Source organism: Lepisosteus oculatus, chromosome 12, assembly GCF_040954835.1.
Source record: "Lepisosteus oculatus isolate fLepOcu1 chromosome 12, fLepOcu1.hap2, whole genome shotgun sequence".
Classification (NCBI taxonomy): Eukaryota; Metazoa; Chordata; class Actinopteri; order Semionotiformes; family Lepisosteidae; genus Lepisosteus; species Lepisosteus oculatus.
The window spans coordinates 34,183,686-34,210,616 of record NC_090707.1 but is presented as its reverse complement, the minus strand read 5'-3'; the positions used below and the strand labels follow the sequence as shown (position 1 = coordinate 34,210,616).

At 41.4% G+C, this 26,931-nt stretch overlaps 1 protein-coding gene across 3 annotated transcripts in view; it reads right to left on the bottom strand.

Moving 5' to 3' along the window:
• The window catches only part of bmpr2b (bone morphogenetic protein receptor, type II b (serine/threonine kinase)), a 168,225-nt gene that overhangs the window by 14,743 nt on the left and 126,551 nt on the right, over window positions 1-26,931 (bottom strand). Inside the window, exons 4-8 of one of the 3 annotated variants that reach the window (XM_069196328.1) lie at window positions 17,602-17,709; window positions 14,771-14,859; window positions 11,925-12,155; window positions 9,004-9,117; window positions 507-680 (exon numbers count right to left, since the gene is read on the bottom strand). In XM_069196328.1, the coding sequence (XP_069052429.1) occupies window positions 507-680; window positions 9,004-9,117; window positions 11,925-12,155; window positions 14,771-14,859; window positions 17,602-17,709 (716 nt within the window). Of the gene's footprint in view, window positions 1-506; window positions 681-9,002; window positions 9,118-11,924; window positions 12,156-14,770; window positions 14,863-17,601; window positions 17,710-26,931 lie in introns of all 3 variants that reach the window. The other 2 variants (XM_069196327.1, XM_006636761.3) reach the window with 2 other exon arrangements.

Genomic DNA, 26,931 nt, shown 5'->3' with positions numbered 1-26,931 from the left:
TTTAAAACACCAAAAAGGGAATATCTGGAAATCCCTTTAAGGCAGCTCAACTTATAAGCCAACATTGACTGAATATCCTGTATCCATATCTGGTTATTAACAAAGAGGTTTTTATTAAAACAATGTGGACAATAATTTTTAACCTTTCACATAGTGGAGTCTGGATATATTGATAAGACATCTTTGGGTTTGAACTGCATACAAACACATTTAAGTATAATTATGCAAGAAGTTCTCTTTTCCTGTACAAAGCAATATTATTTGTATTTCAAACACTTTTTTTAGCATACTTTAAAAAGCTGGCAAAAATTAAGACCTCGTCTTAATTAAGACCACGTTTTGGTGATCCAGTGACATTCTTCAGCAGTTTGTTATCATGATAAAGTGCTTGGCAAACCTTTACAGAATTTATAGTGTAGATTTATTGGGGAAACCAGACCATATTACTGTGACACACTTCACTTGTCACTATCGCTTGTCCCAGCAGTAGAAAAGCAGCTGCCCACCTCACTGATGGCGGCGTTGTCCTCCTCTCCTGGCCTCACCAGCCTGTTCCCGGTGAGCTTCATGGACAGCCCAAAGTCGCTGATGACACACGTGCCATCGTTCTTCACCAGCACGTTCCGACTGTTCAGGTCCCGGTGTGACACCGCGGGCTTGTAGTGATCTGTTTCGAGACCAGTAGGGGAATTACAAAAATAAGATAAGAGATATCACTTTATTGGTCATATTCAGTTTCTTACATTAGGAATTTGTCTTTTTCGCATACCCCAACTTCCTTTCCATGAGACACACAGACAGGGAGAGAAGCTTGGGGTCAGAGCGCAGGGTCAGCTATTTATACGGCGCCCCTGGAGCAGTTGGGGTGAAGGGCCTTGCTCAGGGGGCCCAACGGAGTAGGATTCCTCTGCCGGCCGCGGGATTCGAACCAGCAACCTTCCAGCCACAGTCGCAGATCCATAGCCACAGAGCCACCGCCCCGCCCCAAAAGAGAAGCTGTCAGGAAGGGGGATTTGAACCCATGCAATACAATCTTGGTCCAGTCGCTGCTCTCACTTGGAAGTACACGCACTATGTTGAATGCAACTTGTCTGTGACAGACTGTCAGCTGGCAACCATCCGAGAGGGTGAGCTGTTGGTGTTGCCAACTGTGATATCCCACAGCCCTCTCTCTACAAACATGCACTGCCTTCGGCAGGTGTGGGAGGTAGCCGGGAAATGACAATCGCACCATGCACCTGCAGGAGAGCCCCAGCTACCGAGAGAGACAGGCTGACTGTCAGGAACACGCCATTAAATGAAGCAGCAGAGGTGCTGACATCTTCAAATGGAAGGAAGATCCTAACTAGACAGAAGAAGCTTTTTGAGGAATAAATAAAGGAGAGCAGATGCACCTTTATTCTTTCCATTGAAAGACTGGAGCTGCAGTTCCAACATCCACTCTCTAACAATGTGAAAACACGTTCAAATTGAAAAATGAAACGTAGCAAGAGGCAGCATGGCTCTGCAGAATATCACTCCCCATGCCCCTTATAGGAGTAGTCGAACACTCTTTTTGTTAATTTAGGGCGTGTGGTACATGAATAGAAAAGAAACAGACATGTCTAAGTATGTGATCCAAACTGCGGCAAACACGAAAGGGAAAATAGCTCAGTAACGTTAGTGTTTAATACTCTGTATGTTAATGGCGCATGCTGTGCGCAGCACTCTCTTCAGAGGAATAGAAATCGCTGCCCAGGCATTTTTCACGATGAGAAAGTATGACAGGGGAAGTATCTGTGCTGATGTGATGAATCTTAAGTCAAACTTCAGGCAGGAGCACCTGTAGTGGATAATGCTGTTTGATGTTACAATTAGAGCTGACTTAAAACTGATTAAAAAGAACAGGCTGAAATCTGTCGAAGGAAGAAAAAGAAAGGCTTGCAAAAGAAAGCCTTACAGGCTAATTTGAGCAAACTCACTGATAATGTGCATCTGAAAAATCAAGCAACAAATAAAGACCATTTCAAATCGTTTTCCATTCATCCATCCCCTGTAATCTACTGATTCTAGTAACATTTGAATCAAATGCAAAAACAGTGTAAAGAAACAAAAGCAGATGTACAACAATGATCAACAATGTCTATATTAATGAAATATAAAAAGAGTGCTACAGGGCGACAGTTTCACTGTAAGTTAACTGAATTCCACATTTAAAATAATAATTGAACTGCAGAAACCTCTGAGAGTTCTCTACTGACATTCATCGATCAGCGCACAATCCACTGAGGGCTTTCGGCAGCAACGTTACTTGATTGTTGTTCGGCACAAAGATACATGATGATATTCTCTAAAACAACAGAGTTGACCGCATTATTTTGAAATGCAGAATGCAAGATAGAAGAAAAGAGAGAAGCCTAACATCCTGGAATGGTTTTGAAAGGTTTGGTTGCATGTAACGACTTGTTCGGAGCTTCAAAAGCATTGTGCGAGTTTGTGCATCATATCTTCTTTAATGATTGCGTGTATGTTTCCACAATGTGTATGTGTGTGATATGTCATAAAGAATGGTATGCATTATTTTTACTCTTTCCCATCAATAGCAACGCCTTGTCTGATCCTTTTTTTTGCAGTAGGAAACTGAGGGAAACAAGACAAACAAACAAGCTACAGGAGTTTTAGTGTACGACTATCTACAAGATCTCTGACGGCATATGTGGTTTAGTAGTGGTGTGCTGGAAACCAAATACACTGAGGATGTCACGTCGCAGGTTTGAAGCATTTTGTCCCTCAGGAATTTACCAAACAGACACAGACCAAGGGGTTTCCTAGATATAAATACAGGTAAATTGCAAACACATGCAAGTGAAACCAAAAAAAAAACAACAGATTTTAAAATCTCTTAATATAACGTGTTTCTTGGTACATTTCTTGGCATAGGTCTGTCATAAGGTTCTCCTACCACTAGAGGGCAGTCAATAAGATAAGATAAGATCACTTTATTGGCCATATACAATTTCTTGCATTAGGAATTCATCTTTTTCGCATACCCCAGCTTGCTCTCCATGAGACACACAGACAGGGAGAGAAGCTTGGGGTCAGAGCGCAGGGTCAGCCATTTAAACGGCACCCCTGGAGCAGTTGGGGTTGAGGGCCTTGCTCAGGGGCCCAACGGAGTAGGATTCCTCTGCCGGCTGTGGGATTTAAACCGGCCACCTTCCAGCCACAGATCCTTAGCCACAGTGGCACCGCTCCGCCCTTTTTTAAAGATAAATATGCCGAGGAACCGTACTGTCGTCCTCTGTAAAGGCTCAACCCATCCTGTGCTGAGAAGGCCTGTGGTTTGATGACCAGAGAGCGAAATTCCTGGCTGCTGAACCATGGGAAAAACGGTCTTACAAACATGAATGTGAGTAGGGAAAAAGACATCCTGCAACAATCCGATAAACTGGTTCCATGAGGCCAAAAATAATAAAGAATATTTTCTGACAACTGGGTACCGGTTATGACTACATTGATTCTAATACGGTCTATTAATTATTTTTCTTATTGTGTAATACATTATCTCTAGCCAAACTATTTCCTAAACCAATCTTGTAATACCATAGCAAAAATGCAGTCCCTTAGGTAACAGACCATTTGCCATCAAAAATGCTATCCTATTTCCAGATGTCAGTGCGCTCTGTGTGGTTTATAATTACACTTCCTTAAATGGGAAATTCACTGCAAAACAAACTATCACAAGCTGCAATTCTGTGCCTATTACAGTAGGTCACGCCATGCTTCAGAACACTCTGCCAATGTCAAGATCGGTCATTCTGGTGCTGGACACTGTGGTCCTCTTGGACCTTACTTGTATTAATTGATATGGTCCAGACACATGCTCAACTTTTTAATTTGTGGACACATGGAAAAAGGTCAGTGTAGAAAAAAAAACATCTTAGGCTTTCTCATAATTACCTTAATATTAGGTCCAATTCTTAACTTTTTTATTTCTCTACATCTAGAGTTGAGATGAAGTTGCCCTAAATATACTGTATGTCTTGGTGAGGTATATAGATCTGTCCAGAAACATTAGAGGAGCGATAGTTATCATTTAAAAAATCAGTGGGAATACCTCAGATTTGGCCAAAACCTGATCCTACTGCACATGTATGCTTACTCCAGACTTTATTGGAACACGCTGAAGTCTTTACATAAGTCTAGATTATGCCAACGCCAATAACTGCATTCCTGAATAAAAACTGTTTGGTGTCGAAAAACCATGTTAATGGCCTGGATATAGAGAAAATCAAAAAGTTATAAAATGTGACATTTGTGCAGAGTACAATTAATTATTAATGAGCTGGTGTCAGCTTAATATCAGATTTCAACATTACTACAACATGAGCAAAAGGTATCTGGGTGAACCTTATGACTCTTTTACTGCTGTGTTCATTAGGGCAGATCAGGTGGGACTTGAGCCCTGGCTGTGAACGTAGGAAGAGTATCTCTGCGCCTGGATTGCAAACTAGACTGGGCTTCAGGCATGCTATGAAAAGAAAGGACAGGATTGGTTTTTGAAATGGAAGAGTATACTTAATTGTTAAAACAAAACATTCGTAATGAAAAAAAGCAACCAAAAAAATACTTCAAAAAGGATATTCAAACATTCCACAATTACATTATTGTAAGGCAGTCAAAATCTTACGTAACCTTTTACAATCCTGTTAAGACAGGAAACGAATGCACAAAAAGGATAAAGGCTATTTTGCTCAGAAATATGATTAATTACTCCATTGTACAGCACATTAACATTATTCTTCATAACATAAGCAGGACTCATTTAAAATAAGAGAGTAATATTTTAAGAGGTCTTAAAAGGTTTGGTTTTTATGCTTTCTGACTTCCCGGCACACTGCACTTAAAGATATTTCACTTAGTCTGTCTCAAAGCTCAGTTTCGACTTGAGAACAAACTAAGACAGTGACATCAAGCAACAGTTTAAGCCACCAGAATATGCAAAAGCAGCCTTCCTCCTACGTACAAGTCAGTCCAAAGAGTCCAGTTCTTTAAAAAGTAAGATTTCAGTGCAAGACACCACCTGTGTGGAAGGTGGCTAAAGTCACCTTTGTCTTCTTAGAGGGAGTCTACAAATTCATTTAGCCTCAGTCTTGAGTTTTGGAGGAACACGACAAACTATCAACTATTTCAGGCTAAGGAAAAGCTCAAATAACTGGCAGAAATTCAATTTGCATGCATAAGTCCATCTACAATAAGGAAAATGATTGACAGAACATGATGAGTTATTGTCATTGATCCTCCAGACTTATTGCAATTACCATCATGTGAGAAAACGAGCTGATGGTGAATTACTGTTACTACTGTTCTCTATTTGGTCATGAGTGCATGGCCGTGAATCTACTGTTCCTGCAAAAATTCTGTGATATAAACCAATCTTCTCCTTCGAGAGAGCGAAGGGAAGGCAAGTTCTGAAAAAAAAAAGCCTGCCTTTTGATTCCTATTGGCGTTGAGAATTTTCAGCCCCTGTGTTTCTACAATAAAAATCGATTGTGATGCATTTCTTACCATCACTGCATATAACAACATTTCTACAATTCTTTAAAACTAAAATGCAAATTACACAGTGTTGAAAACTTGGATAAAGCAAGTCTCCATTCTTATTTCATAGCCTTTGGATAAAGTATCTCCCGAGTTGAGTAAGCTCAAGCTGACATACAAAAGCACTGTAAAAACTACTGTTGCAAGCAGGCAGCCTTGACCTAGATAAGCACACTTTCTCCCCCTCGTGGATTTTGCAAGCCTGACATCACTTGTGGAGACGTGGCTCACTGGGCCACACTGGGCCAATGTGCACTCTCATCTCGCGCTACAGCTCCGGACACAGGACCGCAGAGGCAGTGGAGTGCGATTCCATGAACCTGCAGGACGGCCTTCAACAGCTTCCTAAACTTTTTTTCCTTCCTGCAAAAGATCATCAAGTGTGTGCCTGTGGTCCAATCCATAAGTGTACAAGAGGAAATTATATCTGACAGTTTGCAAGTTCAGGCTGTCAACATACATTCAATTGTTTCAAGAACGAAACGGGGTGAACTTATAAATCAGTGTGCCTCAAGTAGCAGAAGAAAATCTGAAATGCTACATAAGCATATTACAGTGCAAGACAGCAATATACACTGTGCATTTCCAATACATTTACACAGCAATGCAAGCTAAGGACCTTACTATGAAATAGAGCAAATGTACAAGTGCAATCAAGTGAATGTCATCCATTCAGAATACACATCTTAAATGATTTTCAAATATACAGGGAACTTTACATTTGCACGTGCCAAAGTAAAGATACCAAAATTGTGATGTACAGTAACTGACTTATGTGAGACACTTTCTGGGATAGCTTAGCTGACCAGCGTATAGTTTTTCCTAGTTGACCAGGCAGATGACAGCCTATGAAAAAGGAAGTCTCCATTTTTTATTTTGCTTCATCAGTTGAACCGAAAGGATCCGGCCCCAGAGGTCCTAGTGTTAAAGCAGAGAAGTCTGGAGGCAGAATGTACTGCCACTATTTAGCTGATGTTGGCTAGCCTTCCTTAAATCCTGAAATGTGCAGTAAACCTCAGATTTCTCCTTTTGGCTCTTGAGGCTGTTTGTGGCGTTTGCTTTGAAATAAAAATTGTGAGCTTTCACTCTCCTGACGGCTCCGTCATTCTCATGCCTTAAAATACAGTACAGTAAAGCACAGTAAATACTAGCAAACCTAATCAGGGACGACTAACAACATATCCGACATCTCAGATTTGAGTAAGGGTTTTCAAACTGCACTGCACGATTATCGGGTCTACCTTTACAGTCTTGCGTCAGGGTGTTCTGAAATTTTAAAGCATAAAACAGCTTCTTTTTACCATACTTTTCTCTCCAAAAGGCACTTTTTCCACAAACGTACCAGAGCCTTTTCCCTTAATCACGGACTGCCCTTCATATTTCACTGCCAGTGATAGAAGCTTAGGGGTATAGACAGCTAACACAAACAAAAAAAAAAAACCTTAACCCTCAGAAACACTAGCAAGCCTTATGTTTTCAAAATAGGTGGGACTGAGCTGCTGTAGCTCCGCTTGGCTTCCTTTTAAACTGTCCAAATACTTGGCAACCGCACTGAAACAGCCAGTGGACTAAGCTGGCATTAGACAGAGAGGTAAGCTCTTTCTTAAATGTGTTGTGTTGGCCGTATATTCAAAGAGGACCTCGGATTACAGCCTTTCAAAGGGAAGGACACATTCCCTCACACAGATTCTGGGAGCTGACTGTGATTGTCTTGAGCGAATGCTGGCTGTTCATCGCTCCCCTGAATGAGAGCGATGGCTCAGTCTGGCCTCTGTCCAGGAGGCTGTGATGTGCTCAGCATGGGAAAGACGCCAGGAAAGCGCTCAGTAAAGGGCTTCGGCTTTCCCACTTTGAATTCTGGTCACTGTGCCTTCCCCTTGACACTCTGGGGGAGTCAGGGGAGTCTGCCTGAGTCACAAAACAAGGAAACTGAATAATATGCAAACATGTTTCAATTCCAACCACTGACGCCTCTGTGAACGCATTTCCAGAATGTGGTTAGTAACAGGAAAACAGGAAAATATTTCCACAATATTTTACGCTGGAGAAGGTTCCCCCATTTACTCTTTTCCTACTTCGAAAATGAGCACAAATGAAGGGAATGTAAAAGTGTAGCATACATTTTTGGATATCGCGTAGCTGTCATTAAAAAGACCCTTCATTCACTGAAAGAAAAGTTTGAGACGTTCATTCAAATGGGTTTTAAGGAATTCTGTCTCTACTGTCTGTTCTACAGACAAAAAAGCAATACTTGCAAAACAATATCTCATCTTTTACGGAGTTTATAATATGACAATTACTATTAAGAAATAAAGCAAATGTTTTGAAAGTCAAGGATTTTTCCTTTAAAAAAAATATATGACAATTACAGTAAGAGCCCCATCCAACACAGTAAGGAAATGACCACCTTTTGGTGAAAATTAGGCATTAACACATCCCAAAAAAAATAGAAACAAAATGTATTTTGTGTTGTATTTACATAATCAGAAAGATGAATCAACATTAAATGCACCCACTATAATATCAAAAGCATCCAATGTGTTTCATTTCACTTACCTTACAGTACTACGAAAAACCACCCAACAAAAAAATAAAGTGTTCTTTGTGTTTTGTTTACTGAACTGCGTCTGGCCAGTCTTTGCTGCACTAAAACATTCTTGACTGAATGAACTTTTAACTACATATTCTAACATTTGCCTTTTTTATGACTTCCCCAGCTGTGCAGAAAATGTAAATGATGTATCAAAATAAAAACACCTCAGACTGTTTCATTAGCAGCTTCTTCAACGTCAGTGTTTCCAAACTTTAAATTAAAAAAAAAATGCTGTGTGAATACTCTGCAGTTGACAACATTAAAAAATACAAGTAATAGGTTTATTCCATGCTGAAAAAAGGGGAGAAAGAAAACACAATGTTTCGGCCGTGAAGCCTTCTTCAGGTGTGAGCAGCTACCCACCTGAACATTAAAAAATGCTTTATAATAAAAAATATTGTCTAATTTGCCATTGATTAAATCAGCACCCCTGTAGTATGAATTCAAAAATAAAAACATCCTGCTTCTCCTTGCAAGAGGGGAAATGAAGGCTTCAGACTTTCCGCCTTGTCTTTACCAATCATGGCCTCCTGATAATCCCCACCTATGAACTGGCTTCATCACTCTGTTCTCCTCCCCACTGATAGCTGGTGTGTGGTGAGCTTACAGGCGCACTATGTCTGCCGTCGCATTATCCAGGTGGGGCTGCACATTGGTGGTGGTAGTGGGATTCCCCATTACCTGTAAAGCGCATTGAGCGGAGTGTTTAACAAACGTTTAACCTTCACTGCGGAACTGAAACAACCTTTCAATAACCAGACCGGCCAGCCATCAGTGATGGTCAGCCTCTCCCAGTAAGCCCGTGCAGCTGGGAGCACATGTCCCTCACCTCCTCGCAGCAGCTCGGTGTGGAGGTAGGCCAGCCCTCTCGTCACGGAGTGTGCCAGGCGACAGGAGCTCACCCAGTCTCCAGACTGCAGGCTGAGATAGCGGCACAGGGAGCCCTGAAACACAGAAACGGGGGACACATCAGCATTCCCAAATCCCACCCAGGGCTGGGATCGCACTTTAATTTGAAGAACTAATCAAGATCACTTAACCGATTACCGCTTTCCCAGAAAGAACACTTCCAATGGAAAGGATTGAGAGACCAAATGTTGCCTGCCCCTATACCAGAGCCATGAATTTAATGAAGAACAGCTAGATGCTGGCACTGAACACAGCCTGTACGCCAGACAAAATCTTGGAATAGAAACCATTTTTCTGCTTTATGAATGGCTTCACTGCTCTGATAAACAGTGTAGCCATGATGTATGTTTCTAGGCTAGATGATCACTGTAAATAACGATGTGTTCTCAGCTGACCCAACTGGTTAAAAAAAGGATTTATATTTTTAATTATAAAGTTAATATTGCTTTTAAGATTAGAAAACACAGGCAAAAAATGAGCCAAATATACGATCTGGAAGAAAGGACTTTTAAGGTCTCAACATAAGACAAGAAAAAGGATTTAAAAAGAGAATATTTGTGGCACCAGATCAAACTTTAACTACAATGTATTAACTAATAACTAAAAATGTCCTGCATACTGCATTAAAACAGGAGGCTTCAATGTCATGCTGCAGTCTTGCTTTAATGCATAAAGAGCCTGAGGAATTCGGTTTTCTCTATATAGTCTGGCACTTCAAGAGAGACACCAGAGGCAGCTAGTAATTATATTTGCTGTGGATGCTGCATGATGGGAATTACAGGATTTTTGCTGTCATGCAAGACCTGTGCAGAGAGTTATTTTAGAGGGATGCCAGAAAAGAGAAGCACTGTTAACCAACAGTGCCTACTGCTCTTCCCTCCTGAGGAGTGAACTGTTCTTCAGACAAAGTCACCATTCGAGGATGTATCTTTTCCCGACATCTACCGGAATCCTTTACCGTGAAATACAAAAGTGATTTTTTTTAACATAAAGCAATATATTTACTTTGCAAGGAATGTTTCGCAGATGTGTCGACATAGGTGAAAGTGAAACTTTTTTTAAAATACATGTCCCAATCATGTGTGCTACCGTGAAAAAAAAATATGCTGGGCTACTGACAATTGTTGTATGTGTTCAGGACCTATGCCTTATGTCTTCTCTTCTGGCAGATTACCATATTCCTGCGAGACACATGCCACGATAATGAGGCACAGGTAGAAAACAGTCACCCTGCGTTCTTATTCTGCGAACAACGTGCCTGGTAACTTGCACAATCACACTCTACTGACACAGCCTCCTCATTAAGAGGTACCCAAGGCACTGAGACGCTTTTTGAGCACTGCGGAGCTGTGCCGCAGCCTGTGTGACACTCCAGACACTTTGCTGCATTCTCCTCTCCGCTCTGCTTTGTGTGTGGCCTGAACACCACCACCCTGCAGCGCGGAGCTGCTCTTTCTCCAAATGAATCCTCCGCAGGGTATTTGGAATTGTTCGTGCAGAAGGATTTTCTCAAGGTACAAGCCAAAAGGTACTGTATGAAGGTACGTCCGTTGTGTGCGGTGCATTTCAAAGTTTTAACCACCCATTTTTTTTTTACCTTAGACCAAAAGGTCTCAGATTTTCAGCTGGCTTTTGTCAAATAATACTGACTGGTATCACTGCGCTATAATATCAGCAATAATAAAGGAGAACAGCCTCCTTAACTACAGATTTTTCTAACAGATGCAACATTGTAATTTTTGAATAAAATTCAAAGCGTTATTTTAAGACTTTTTAACCCAGGTCTATGGAATAAACCAAAGTCTCAAATATATTGTACATAAGAATGTGTCATGTATCTCCAAATGCCCTTCTCCCAGAAAACCTTTCTATTCATGGGGACACGATTCAAATCCATCGCCTCAATTATTTTTTCTTAATGAAAATTATACCGAAAATGTTCGGCCAAAACGACGCGTTTTTTCGTTGTAGTTCAAAAAGATGAAATGCTCACAAAAAGAATCCACAATGACAAAGACTAAATTGCTTAGCACTTTTGTTTGAGGGCATTGAGACGAGGCAAAACGACCCATTCGACTTAAACTCATGCCGAACTGAATTTTCATCACATGAGGGTCACGGTTTGTGCTGGTTTACTTTATGTCTGACAAACAGAAGGCTGTCTGTAACCAGTACAATCCTAGTGCTGAGCCTGCGGACTGCGCATTGCCTACTACTGTGCGAGAATTGCAAATATCGGGGTGTGCCTTTCCAGTCAGTCTTTTCCACACCTCATGTCATGAATTCTTATTGTTCGTTAATTGACTGGTACCCCGATAAACCATGAGACGTATGCGCTAGACTAATTAAATTAAGCATTAACCCTTCATGGCCTGAATTTGCAATTGCACAAAGTAAGAGATATTCCTAAATTAAAAGCCACTGCTCACATCCAGCTCATGGGAAGATGAGCTCTGGCCTTTGTCCACTTGCAGTCATTCAAATGATTAGACTTTTTCTACTAATTGGTAGAAAACGCAAATAAATTCATCGTTTCAAAGTGGAAAGACACCGGCTGTATCCAGTTCTACCTTTAAAATCAGCAGCAACTTTAAAAAGCAGAGAATTTTAAATAGGCCAAATTCTTGAGCCCTGAGACAGGGATCACGTGGACTGTGAAGTAAAATGCTAGTGGATCAAAATTGTGTAATTGTGTCTGTATAGGCCATATAGGGTTAAAACACTGAAAACACCTGGGCTAGGCCTTGTTAAATTTGGTGGGATCAAAAAAAACGAAACAGAAGACACCAGGGAAGGCATGTTCCCTGCCTACTGCAAAGAAAAAAAGGCCCTGGGCACTCACGTGGGGGTAGTACTCCATGACGAGGAGATACTCCATCCTGCCCTCCGTGGTCAGCCGCTCGTCGCCCACGATGAAGTGGGCGATGTTGTCGTGCTCCATGAGGGGCAGCCTGTAGATGTTCCTCTCGTTGACGAAGTTCTGCCGGTTGGTGTAGTTGAAGACCTTCACGGCCACCGGGCGCTCGTCCAGAGAGCCTTTGAAGACCGAGCCGTACCGACCGCGGCCTATCAGCTGGTGGAGCAAGGGGAAACAGGGTTAGCTCGAATCCATCCACTTCCTCGTGAGGGAAAACTCCGCTTCATGAAAACACGTACACTGTAGCTAGTATTAATAACAGCGGAGTTCCTGTCGTGCATGTTCACAACTGCCCTACTGTGTTTTGTGTTAGTCCTCTCTGCCTTTTACGAAGACTTTATCTCTAGTTTCCAAGTGAAATTGATCCTGCATTTCATAAACAGTTGGTTGGAAGTGGTACACTTGCCTGTATGGTTCACAAGTGATAACATCCGCCAAGACTAATTTGTGCCTGGTTCTACTTGTGTTTTTAGAAACATAGTAGCAGGTTCAGTTGAAAATGGCCCTGCCAATATCTTTTGAGTTTTTATGGCAGAAAAAACAGGGGCCACTGAAGAAGGAGGAGTAGCCTCCAAGAACAACTTCCACAAGAGGGACAGGCTCCAAATGCAACAACGACCTACACAGAGAAACACCACCCCCTTCACGGAGAACTTTCCGAAAAGTTGAGTGCTGCTCACTTTTTTTACAGAAGCGATATCACGCTCCTGGTAATCAGAAAATCAAACAGAAACTTTTCAACTTCTTGCAGAAAACGCTAGAGTGAAAACCTCACAACCATGGTTCTGGGATCAGGTACACCACATTTTTTCAACATTTTAATTTTATTACAAAGACAAAAGATTCGTTCACAGTGACGATTATTACCAGCAGCAGCCAAAAAGAGATTGGAACTTAAACAAAAAACTAAACTCTAAGGTGAAGTGTGTCTTTTATAAGAGTGTGCCGAGACATTGTGGAAAAATTAGTTAGGCACCATCGTTCCCAATACCAGAGTCTGCTTCATTAGTAAGGAATTACTTGGGCAAGAAAACTGACCCAGAAACTGTGAAATCACTGATATGATTGTAAATACTTTTAATAACCTGTGTAGCATCATACAAATTTGGTCTTTTTGCAGATTTACTGTAGATTTCTTTCAAGAACCCATCATTATGGCACTAGTAAAATAATGTTTACGTCTTATATTTAATGAGGAATACAATTTAATACTATCACTGCTGACAAATGTTCAATTTAAGAGTTATGATTACTTTTATTTATAAAGCACCCTTCCTTACTCAAGGATGCTATACATAGTGATAAAGAAAAAAGTAAAATAAAACTAAAGAAGACAAGCACAGAAGCCTATACAGATAGAATGTAGGGCAATCAGACATACTGTAGGTAAAAAAGGGAGTTTTGAGTTTGGATTTCCTATTAGGTCCTCTTTAGTCAGAAATAAGAGTGCAGACTTTTAATCAGGAAGTTCCATAAAGTTCTGTGTGCTGAAGTTGCACTTTAGGGTATTTCTAAAATCAATGAGTGCAGAAAAAAAAGTCTCTATCTGCAAGCCGATCAGTTACAGGCACCATTTATCACTGGTGAGTACCAGCAGACACAGGTATATTCCAGGTCCAGAACTGAGAGCCACTGCATCAATTAATCAGAGGTATAAATCTGTTAGTCAATGATTTAAAAACTGCCAATGTCCCTCCCCAACATATCATGATGAAACATGTGTAACCACAACACTGCGTTTTTTCCCCCAAAAGAAAAAGATGTATATCTGCCGGCTGATTTGAAGTGAGATTATGAATCCGAAATGTTATTTCAGAGAAAATTAAAGATAATGACATACGTTTCATCTTGTTATACATGCAATACAGAAATAATTCAGCATATACATATGGTACACTAATATGTAACAGCATTTAACTTGTATACCTTCTACAAAAGAAATCAAGGTCACATGACCATCCTTCACACCTACACAGTTATGAAAATAAAATGGAGACACACTGTTTGCAACGATACATTCGGGAAGTCACAGTGTCGTCTTGTACTGTGACTCCAAGCCTGTAATAGTCAAGGGTGACGTACTTAAAAGTTTAAAAGTTCAATCTTTTTTCTTCTTGTGGGTCTCCATGTCACTAAGCCCCTCAAGAGTACACTTGGACCCATATTTCATTAGAGTTGGCCTGAATTTTCCAGGTTCTGGATTTTCCTCTGCAATATCAGCCTTAAAAACCAGTGGATAATAAGCACGGAGGAAATGCAGGAAGTGGATTTTGGTGGGGCAAATTATTAAGAATAAGCAAAACTTGGAAAATTGACAAAACACCCTCCAAATGTTTTTTATTCTGAAAGCAGAGGTCTGCACACATCCGCCTGCCACTAATGGCTCCCTGCAAGGGGCTTACAAAAAGACATGACTGAGCGTTGTTTCGTTATAAAGACAGAAAAAGGTATATTCCATTCATCCATTCTTAACTGCTTCCAATTCAGGAACTCTTCCAGTCTGCTGCAGGTCAGACACGAACGCTCACGACAGGGCCAATTTTCCCAGAATACAGTTAGCCACCAGCATGTTTTTGGACTGTGGGAGGAAACCCACACCTGTCAATTACTCTCTTCTTACATTGCTGATAGGGCTAACGTATCTATGGCATTTTCAAAAACCCAGGCCAATGACATGCCGTATATTTTCTGAACATCAGATAAAAAATGATGTTAATCGCCGGTGTTAACAAACACCAGAGGAGAGCCATCACGAGGCTTAGTGCGCTTACCTCCAGGAGTTTGAGGCTGTCCAGATCCAGGGAGGGCTCAGAGGCAGCCGCCTCCATCATGTCCATGTTGTGGAGGCCCTGTTTGCGGTCTCCTGGGGGGAGAGAGAGGCACCACAGGATCACTGTAGAGGTGCAGCCATGTGGCGTCGCGCAGAAGGCGCTGTTACAGGTTTAAGGCAAAACTACATGGAAGATCATGTCCTTGGAACGGTATTCATTGCAGGCACTGCGACAGTCAATAGTCACTGTACGTGCGAAAAGGCATTTAATACAAGAATTAAAGAGGTCAGTGTTTTATACAAATACCCCCCACTTCTTTGTAATACATTTTTTTTTGTTTTTTGTGTGAACCTGAGGACTTCTGCCATTGACATTATATTTTTCCAAATTTGTAACATTTTTCATTACATTTTTACAAACATACTTCAGATACCAAAGAGCTGATGAGTACAAAAGTATTAGCACTCCCCTTGACAGTTCTGTTTCATGCCAAGGGACTCAGAAAATGAACCTGGAGTCTGAGGCCCTTTTCGGCGCAGTACTTTTTGGATTTCTGGATTCATCCCTCAAAGTTCAAGGGAATTTCGGCGGATGAAAGATATTCTTCTCAGATGGGCAGCTTGAACTTTCTCAAAGCATGTACGCAGCAGCTACGCTGCCCAAGACAAAGTCTAGGCAACCAATTTCTTTGCTGGAGACAGTTGCTTTGGTGTCCTGTTCTACATCAGAAACTGAAATATTTAGCAGTACATCTGACCCCTTAATTCACCTTCTTTACCATCTTGATTTCAAGGACTCTTTCTTTTTTAAAATGAATGCGCTAGGTGAGACTTCATGGCTTTTTCCCCCATTACCTATCCACAGGATGCAATAGGGAGTTACACAAGGAACTGAAATGTTTTTATTTTGAAAGGAAGGTGTTTTTTGTTTTTTAAGGTACCGCAGGAGCTTTTAAAATGATTGGAATTCAGCAGGCGAGGCAAGCACACATTTAACCAGCAGGGTTTTTTCATCTGATTTGTTCCCCAGTTATCACTTGCAACTGCACCTTGGACAGACATAATGAGCCGATGAAGGTACGTAGTTCATGTCTATTTTAAGATCAGTAATGCATGGCTCTAATGGTATAGAGCCCCACGACTCCTGCCACATCCTAGCCGGAGTTAAAAATGTTGCCAAATAATAATAATAATAATAATAATAATAATAATAATAATAATAAACTTTATTTTATATAGCGCCTTTAAAGGTGGCTTCTCAAAGCGCTTTACAGGATGACAATAACAATAAATAAGAAGACTAGAACAATAAATAAGAAGAATTCAAAAGATAAGACACAATTACAATTACAACAATAACAATAGAGGAGACTGTGGATGGTGGTTCTAAGAAGAGCAGAGGGGTGAAGAATGGAACCAGTTAAGTTAAGGCTTTTCTGAAGAAGAAGGTTTTGAGTCTGGATTTGAAGGAGTTTAGAGAAGGTGACTCTCTGATATCCTTGGGCAAAGAGTTCCAGAGCTTGGGGGCATAGCAGGAGAAGGCCCTGTCGCCCATACAATGTAGACGGGCTTGGGGGACAGTAAGGAGGGCAGAATTTGAAGAGCGGAGGTTGCGAGGTGGGGAGTAGGGCGATAATAGTTCAGACAGGTACTGAGATGCCAAGCCAAAGAGGCGGAACACTGAAAGGGCACAACCGCAGCATGGGAATGAGCTGGCAGGAGGCACCAGCTGCCCTGATGTTTCAGTAAAGGTGAATGAAGAACACCAGGGGTTACATCCCCTGTCCCCGACTCTGAGGGAATCCGGTTTATTACCATGGAGGGAGGAGGGCCACCCAAGGCTTACAGTTTCTGACTCTAGTAACATGATGGAAGCCAGTTGGCATTGACATCATATTTCTGAAGTTCAATGGCGAGGTAGCTGCAGTAATTACAGCCCCAGGGCCGTGCCACATTAAAATGAGCACCCGCAGGTTGCTTATTACTGACAAAACGGCAACCACAAATCACAAAAAGATACACACTGGTATGTGGGAGCCTTTCCTGAACCAGACTCTCAGAATACTGGCATGAATTCAAGCGAACAGGAACTGTGGTGAAACGCAACCATTACAGGGGAGTAACAAGTAATAGGTTTATTCCACGCTGAAAAAAAGAAGAAAGAAAACACAACACACCTGAAGAAGGCTCCACGGCCGAAACGTTGTGTTTTCTTTCTTCTTTTTTTCAGCATGGAATAAACCTATTACTTGTTCCTTTGCAGCCTACGCATGCTGACGCAGCTACCCACCTGAACCATTACAGGGGAGTGCTCATTTTCATACGACAGGGGGTCTGTAGCTCCTTCCCCAATTTAAAACGCAACTCTCCTGTACCAGACCCAGCAGCCAGGGTCTAAACATTGAACATCTTTTGAAAATTAAAGAAAAATGAAATAAGAGCTTTTGGTTCTTGTTTAATCTGATGTATTTAATAGAGTAATAATGTTTCTGTGTAGGATTAAACCGAGCATGTGCAGGAGAAACCCAGCGTGTTTATCTGCTGCTGGTGCAAAGGAAATAAGATCGTATCCCAAGCATATGGTAAAGGATCTTCATTATTATGTCTGCCCATTTATGTGCAAATTTGGACACCTTTCTCTCAAAGCAAGTGGATCAGGTGTACCTCAACAGCTGTTACAGATTACAGAACTGCCGCCAAATTATAGCAGATGAATACTGAACCGCTTTATCATCTGGCAACTAATGTTGCTGCCACTAGCAGCGTCTTGCAAGCTAGTGCCTTAAGGATCTTACAATTCCCCATCTTCTTGAGGAAGAAAGATGTTCCTACCTGTCAGCATCCTGTAGCCAAAGAACAGGGCCACAATGAGGACCGCCACTACAGAGACAGAAGCCAAAGCAATGACGATGGTCTCCTCTCGGTACAGGGGCCGGGGATCTGCAAGGAAGAACATGAAGAACGCTGAGAAAAAGATTCATTCCCACAGAAAAAAATCAAAAGACTTTGTGTGACATACTTCATCACGTTGTGTAATTAAGGGGTTCTCTTGCAAAAGGAAAAGCTATTAAATCAAAATAATGAGGTTTCTCTTCAAGATCCATCACCGACTTCACGATGTAAGAGAGATTTTTGCCTCCCCCCACCAAAGAACTTCTGTGTATTATCAGTGGTTCACGTTCTGCACTATCCAGGAATACGGACTCACTGAGAGTCACTCAGGCTCCCAGAGCCTCAGTGGAAATTGGGCATCTTCTCAGGTGAGCTGGCCAGAGTTTAGCCATTCTGCAGACAGAATTTCTGCTCTCCAGTACATGCACTTTGTGCACTGCAAGGCCAACACAACTCCGAGTGAAACAAATGGCAGGAACCAGTAAAAAAGAGGATCACCTATATTGCTAAGGTCGTGTTGAGCACTCCTATTGACTGATATAGTGTTTCTAGCATGCAATCAAGATGTGCCATTTATAGTTTAAAAAAAATGTAATATTAAGTAGATCAGGAAGTTAAAAAAGATCGAGAAAGAATTTAAGACGTTCCAGACTGCAGGTGTCTGTCTTTTTCTTTAGGAGAGTTCATTCCCCTAATATATCCCTGATCAGTTTATTCTAATCTTCATTATAAAAAAAAAACTCTAAGCTGAATTTAGGCCTTACTCCTCTTTTATATGAATTTTCTGTCTTCAAAATCCTCTGCCGGTGACTCATTTAAATGACCACAGTGTCCCATCACATCAATTACCCTGAGGTACATTATGTCAGGCAGTACTGCATACATGCAGACAGGTTGAGATACATTACTAAGAACATGTCTTGCCTTAGGCTGCAAAGTCCTAATTCGATCTAGAGCTCTATGCTCTGGTCCGCCAAAGTTCAAATTCAAAGTAAAGAAGCAATTATGATCCAAATTAAGTTTTTCTTCAATTTCCTGCCCCTTCATGCAAACAAGCCCCCTAAGGTATCACTCCCTGCTGGTCCCACTAACCCCTCTTTCAGCAGCAACCCTAGCTTTCCCAGAAGGTCTCCCATCCAGGTACTGGCCAGGCTCAGACCTGCTGAGCTTCAGTAGGTTTTGAGCTGGGTGATATAGCTGCCGCTATAACAGCTACAGAAGGCAAAGAGACTGTACCAGAGAAGCAAAAACAGCTCAGACCAGTTATTGGGAACAAAAATAAGAAAACAGTCTGCTACCACACTAATTTCATTAATACCATTTCACAGATATTATGCTTAGTCTGCGGAATTAAGGATGAGCGTTAAAATGAATTATTTAGAATTGTGTTTATTCAAGAAACACAAATACACAGCTTTCCTTAAGTAAGTCAAGCACCTCATTTCCAGTGCTTATCATACTAGGAGCTGCAGTGCCACAAAGCACAACTTTGATCTGATACAGCAGCTTAATTTAAATACCACCTCTCTCTTTTACCTATGTAGGTCACTTCTTTTTGCTATTAAAGCAAAAAAGAAGACAGAAATTTCATCTAAACACGGAGAATCATACTGGCTGTACGTTTAATTTTTTTTGTCTCATAATATCCCACCCTCCACCCCCACACCCTCTAAGACATACTAGACTTTTAGAGAGGTCTAAGACATGGTTCGCTACTTTCTCTTAAACAACATGTTATGTTGCTTTTTTATGATTAAAATGAAAATTTAAAGTGACATCCATTTAATAAAATGTAATTCCAACCTGTCCAATTCTATTTAATTCATTACAAATACCAGCAGTACTCAAGAGAATTGTTACAGCAGTCATTTATATTTAAGAATTACAACTCTTTACGTGCCAAAGCACACACATATTTCAAGATTCTGGCAAATCAGCCGCAAATTCTGTCCAAGAAAAGAGGTATTAAATAAATAAAAATGCTAAGCAATATTAGTAAGAGTCTTCCAATGGTTTGCCATTCACAGGAAAATTTATATTCTGGTCTCCTACTTTAAAATGCCTTGTTTGAAGTTTACTGTTAACCACTTTACATTCGCTTTCTTTATCAAATACCATTCTAAAATTAAGAAAATAAGAGGTTATATGTTTCAGAAGTCTGCATCTCAGAACCTACTAATAAAAAACTCAGGAAGGAAACACAAATCACAGAATCTGTCTGATAAATTTGTATGTTGTGTTAGCCGTCATATGGGTTTTGCACTCAAATTATTGAGCTGATCTACGCGGGACCTACTTCCTTAGATCAAACTAAAAGTCATTATGAAATTTAGAATGAAGTGGTTCTTTCCATACGAGCACGTATTTTAAAACATGCAGTGATTTTGTGCTATGCAATCTGCGTTGTTTCAGTTTACCAGTTTGGAATTTTGTCTCGATTATACGGAAAGGTGGACTGAGGTCAGAAAACATCTTTATGTTACTGTAAACTGTTACAGAATGTCACAAATATAGAGCAGATGACTACACTCTGCGGTACAATGTTAGAGTGCTTAGCATTTAGGATTACTAGTCATAGTCCTGGGGATCGGGGTCCACATCTGGTCCTGGAGTGCTATCTGTGTGGAGTCTGTATGTTCTCCCTGTGTTTATGTGGGTTTCCTCCCACAGTCCAAAGAGGTACTTGGAGGTGAACTGGTTTCTGGGAAAACTGGCCCTGGTGTGAGTGTGTGCCTGTCTGTGTTTGTGCATGCCTGCCCTGCGATGGACAGGTGGCCTGTCCAGGGCGTACCCTGCCTTGTGCCCATTGCTAGCTGGAATAGGCTCCCGTGACCCTGTATTGGATTAAATATTTAGAAAATGGATGGACAGACAGACTGACGGGGAGATCTTCCTGAGGTACAGTCTTGCCCTGCGGATTACAACGTCTGCTTACAGTGAGGAAGAACCTTCACAACTCGACTCAGGAAGCAATTCAAAGGACAGGGAGAAACCGGCCACGGGCAAAGAATGAAACTCCCCACTGCTAGAAACACAAGTTGCCAACTTCACAACAGTACCAAGCCGGGCCAGTGATTAACGATGGAAAAAGTTCCATCGTGAAAGTACTACTGGGTCAGAAACTGCACTTGTTCTCTTTCATTTCTAAAAACGCTCCGGAAACTACAAGGACTACTCAGCCAGAAGTGTAAACTCATACCCACAGCCGAAAAAAAAACTGTTAGGAAGCTGCCGTAGGCAACACAGACAGGGAATAACCGGCCAGAGAGGAGAACCTGTACTTTCCCATCCTGTATCCAAAGCCAGACACATTAAAGCACTATTTACAGACTTGTCTCCCTGCAGGGAGGAAATCGGCTCGGGCTGGGTGGAGTCGACTGACAAAACGCAGGCTTTGAAGATGAGGCTTAGATTCCGACAGGCATGTAGGCAGACAGTCGAGACAGCCAGACCACCTATTAGAATTTACAGTGCTGGCTCGCAGCCAGCTTTCCTTTCTGCGTCTGAAAGAGGAAACCCTCCAAGGGCTTTGGGGATCTGGGACGCAGCCCAGGTTGGCTCCTCGGCACCGCCAAACACCTCTTTTGCAGTTGCTGCTGGTGCTGTTATCTCTTTTACAGTCAGGCCAGGAATGCGTCTACTGTAGGGAGGGGACGGGGGTTGGACTGGAGAGATGGGGGGTGGGGGAGTGGATGGGGGTATAATGGTTTAAAAAAACCTGACGCAGACAGAAGTGGCAAGTATTTTAATGACAAGCCAGTGCTGCTTTAACATTGCCAAAGGGAAACGGCTGCCAGTGAGCTCTGTCGAACAAGGGCAAAGAAGACGATCCAATGTTTTGATGGAATTTCCGGATTTCAGTTCAAATCGACCAAATCCCTTCCCTCCGCCCTTCAGAGAGGAACGCGATTCAGCGCGGCAGCCTTTCCTACCGCCTGCAGGAGAAGCACAAAGTTTCCCAACTGCGGTTGTGCTCTAGTCTACAAACAGCGCAGATAGAGGCGTTTTTAATACGCCTTTTAAGGAAAGTATCTGTGATGCCAAAGGCTAATTCAACACTGAAAAGTAGAAAGAAAAAAACGCAACGTTTTCGGCCGCCGGGCCTTCTTCAAGTGTCGACACACACCACCAACCCGAAGAAGGCCGAAGAGCTGCATTTCTTCTTTCTGGGGAATTAAACCTCACTTGGGCCTTTACAGTCAACACACACAAACACCTGAACCTCTTTAAAAAATGACTTACCTTTTATCAGAGTATATTATACTTAAAAATCATGTATAATACACGTTTGGGTAAGGCGAGTATTAAAGCACAACATGAAGATGGGAATGCACAATGGGATCCGTAAGAGTGACTATAAAAACAAAGCAAAGGTTTAAAAGCTGGCACAACACCTAATGAACAAACTAGAATGTTTAGCCCATAAATGTTTGCTTTTAAAAAGGGTGTGGATGTGATTCCAGGTGGAAAACACAGAAGCACTGAAGCTGAGGGGGGTACTGAAAGCTTTTTATTTGCTTCTGACTGGTCAGTTTCTGTCCGGTACTACAGTGAAAAGATGAGAACCACTTCGACTTCGCACTGAGCTCGCATTGAGCTCATGTCATTGGCGTCTAGGCTAGATGTACTGTACCTTTACTGCGCGAGTAACCGCAATATCATTACTGTGACAACAGCTGTGTCCACCAGCTTCAACAACCGGAATATAAATGACAGAACAAACAAAAAAATACTGCTGAATGATCTACTGTATGTCCACAGTAGCCAGCTGGCGAGTCCTGAGTTCAAATACAGTTGGGAAGCAATTTAGCTGCCGATAACGCTGATGTGCTATTAAACAAAACTGTGCAGCCTATCCGCGGCTTTTTTGAGGTCTATTGATGAAATCCTGATGGGGGGTCTGGGATTGATGTAGTAGCTGAAGAGAAATGTGGTGGACTTCTACTGAGCCTAAGGAAGCTGGCAACAGCCGGCTTGAGGTGCCTGGAGGGGACAGTGAGGGGGCAAACAACAGCCAAGCGGGTCAGAGGTAAACCGGTTCTGCCCTTGGGAATCTGCCCTTTCCAGGACACCTGTTCTCTCACACACAATCTCTCCTGCACACCCGAATCCTGACATTTTACAGCCTCTTCCATTCATGCAGGAAGATATTTTATTCTGTAGAGAGGGTAGAGATGAGTGGCACCATGGTGCAGTGGGTAGCACTGCTGCCTCACAGCGCTGGAGCCCTGGGTTCGATTCCAGATCTGAGGATCTGTGTGGAGTTTGCATGTTCTCCCCGCGAGCTTGCCTGAGTTTCCTCTGGGGGCTCTGGTTTCCACCCACAGTCCAAAAACATACTGGTAGGTTAACTTGCTGCTGGGAAAACTGACCCGAGTGCGCATGCCCTGTGATGGACTGGCGTCTCATAAAGGCTGAATCCTGACTTGTGCCTATTGCATGCTGGGATAGGCTCCAGCTGCCCTGCAACCCTGAACCGGATGAAGTGGTCAGGAAAGACATACGGATGGACATTATTGAGGATATTACAACGCAAGCACATACGCAGAGGTGATGCAAGACTACTTGAAAACATGGAATAGTATTTTCACTCATTTCAGAATTGTTATAGACTTGATTAATTGTATTATAAAAGATCATTCTAATCAGCAGGAATTAGGAAAGTGAACTTTGATATTAGGATGTGTGTATCTATTTGTCATGAAATAATTTTCATTAGGAAAAAAAAAAACGAAGAATAGATTTTGAAAATATGGCACAGACCTACAGTAATACTGGTGTCTAATTTTTCCCAAAAAATAATTCTTACATCAGCAAGGGACAGGCTGATACAATAAATGGTAAGAATGTGCCTTTTTGCTGGTACTCTGGTATTGTTTTATCCACAAAGGAATCTGATGTATCAAAGGTAACAATTTAACACTTGATTAGTGAGTTTGAGCCTTTTAATCCATTCACATTTTTTTTTTAAATGAAACATTTTACTAGACTCACGTGTCACATAAGGGTGTAATCAAAAGCAATCAGACGTAAATGGGCTTTAAACTGTGTTATAGCAGGGAGCGGGAGAGGTATCATGCCAACCAGTAATGTGTGCAACTGCACAAAGGCAACAGAGGCTGCTGGGAGTTGTTTTTTCACATTTGAATTTAAAATGGTACATCATTTTTTGAAGGGTGGGCTTAACAGTATGTCCCCATAACATAATATAGGTGTCCTGCATGTCCAGGTGACACAGTGTATGTGTAGCACATGGTCTTTGACTAGTAATGTGTTCCATCTCCATCTCAGTGATGAGGCTGCTCAGTCAAAGGTAGCAGGGCCCTACATTTGCTGTTGTCTGCAGAAACAAAACAACACTCAGAACTGCTGCTCTCCAGTCTCTCCAGACTGGAGCTGCGTTGTAGAAATTAGTCTTGGAAATACTTTTTTTTTCTGCCTACATCAGCTGTCTCGGTTTTTTTTTTGCCGGTTAAAAGTGTGACTATGATCTTACTTTCTGACAACTGCTTCTCTGGCTGCCGTGCAGTTTTCAATTAGGCTCCATCAGCCATGACACAATTAACAGATCCCTCAATCCCCTGTTTTTTGATCCCTCTTTCTCCTGGAATGCTTTGCAGGGAAATACTCCCACCACTCACCTTCTTATCCCAAGAGAGCTTGGCTTATTAACTGTGACAGGGCATCATCACCACCAACCGCCAACTTGAAGTTTCAGAGAAAGCAACAAAACTCTCAGGAGAGCCACTGTGAGCGAGGAAATGCTAAACACTTGTGTTTTTAAAGAAAAGGGGGCAACACAGATTTTAGACCCCTTACTGTGAAGAGAACAGACTAAAGATTACACAGCTTTGAATCCTGCTGTTCACTGATAAAACCCATATAAGAAAGCTGCAAAAAGAGCAATATGATTTTACTATGATGGTGGTGATTACATTTCTATATTTTCATTACAATACACTTTCCCACACAGTCTACACTATATATATATAAAATGCTATGCTAAATTATTCTAATGTAACCAAACAAGCTGATGCCTTTATTCAAAGAAACCTGCAAGCATCACTACAGAAAACATATTCAGACTCAAAACATATTCTGAACTAAAGTAAATGCTTCCAAACTTTGGGGGATTTTTTTAAAAAGCAACTGAGTTTATGTGAAAATTATAAATACATACCACGGCACTAAATTTCACTGATGTATAGGATTACCTACTGTATGACCATACACCATACGTGTTCATGAATGTATCAGACCTTTGCAGAGATGAATATTGTTTAGTGATCATGCTTAGTAAACTTGGACTACTGATCCGTTTTTCAGTGCTTCATCACACATCAGATCCAGTCAACAGCTGATTAGCACTGTTGATATTTCATGGACACTCACTGCATTTAGGTTGCATAAACTAAAAACCTGAAAAGTCACAAATTCAAAATGCAAAAAACAAGGTGCAACAAAATGACTAATAACCATACGATCTGTACATTAAAACATCATGAATACCTTTTGGATTATAATTCTCAAGAGTGTGAAACGATACTCAATTTCAAACAGGCAAAATGCTTAATTTGCAAATGAATTCATTTAAGAGCAATTTTCCAGTCCTGTCCCGTCTGGAAGGTGCAAAATTGCAGAACTGGTAAAAACTGAACTTCTGCAGAAAGCGTGGAGAGGTGTCTTAGCAAAGACAGCAAACCAATGAGCTGCAGTTTGCAGAGTTGAGGTAAAGTGTTGGAACCCAAACTGAATTCTCAAAGCACACCTAGCAGGGACTCTGGGTTCAACTCCGCAACAGAGTTGATTTTTAAAGGCGATTTTACACTGTGATAGAAAAAACAACAACATGGACCTTGTACTGTAAGTAAAACAAAATTTTCTTTGACAAGCATTTTTGCTGTTATGCTGCGCAGCTTTCAGAAAGCAGCTAATTTACCACTGCAGTGGTGGATTATTTTGTGTAACACAGAAGTGTGATACTGAATTGAAGTAAATGAGTATGGTACTAAAGTTCAATAGGAAACGTTTTCATTTTCATTCACCCATCTTTTATATAAAACTATTTAGTCCAATACAGGGTCACAACAAGTGAGATCCCAAACAGTCCATCACAGGGTATGTTTTAATTGTCAACGGTTCATAATATAAAATATCACTTCATGTAGAAGAGTGTACTTATTAATACAGATGGGCACTATACAGGGGCAATTTGAATGAAGTACCTCACTCAAATGTACAACAACTGCATCCCTGTCAGGATTTGCACCTTGCAGTTACTGTACAACTCCCCAAAATGCCACACTGCTGCTCAAAATGAAAGATGTACTGAGTTTCAGCTAACATACCTGAGGTACCCAACCAGAATAATCTGAACCAACAACTGTACCCCCCCAAAAAAGGATGTGAAATAAAATGTATACAGTACATGACAGTCAAACACCAAATAAACTCAAAATTTATCTTACTCCTTATTAGCTTTACCATATTTGAAAAATCTCTCCCACAAATAAAGACCTCTGCCAGTTCATATATAGGCTATAATTTTATAATATTATACACAAATCTAAGTCTCAGCACAATGCAACTGCTTTGCAAGGAATCTATTTGGCAGTACCCTGGTTTTCTTCTTCCTCTTGTCAAACCGACATCTTTAATCCTGAAATTTCAAAGCAACGTTAATCTGAGAGCGAGGCTGTTTTTAGAAGTTTGGTTTTCACAACGACGCCTCAGCGTCGAAAAAGCGATGCCTCTCGCAAACAAGCAGGAAGCAAACTGCGCAAATGTGCCGCCGCGAACTGAACGCGAGCTGAAGGAAATGGCTTGAAAGAAAATAGGTTTAACGTGATGTGTTGGGGGAAAAAAGGCTCGGGATTCTAGTCTGTTTACGTGACCAACAGCATTTAATTTGTGTGTTTTTTTTTTCTTAAGCAGAGGGACAATTGGCCACTGTGGTGTGGTGAACTTTGCGCCCTAATTAGTCGAGATTGAGAGTTTATCGTTCGGCTGGAGTTCCAATTCTGGAACTCGACTGTTTACACATCGTGGAGCCAGTGAGACAGCCTGGAGGCACGCAGACTCCCTGCCCTCCAAACACTAAACGGAACACCAGCGAATGACAAAACATTCTTCAGGGCTCAGGCAGCACTGATTTCCATGCATTTTTAAACAAGAACAGATTTCCTTTTTGCCAGTTTTTTTTTGTGATTTTGTCTGATAATTTCTTTAAAGTTACAGTTCACAATTCACTTTTTTTTTTTAAAGTTACAA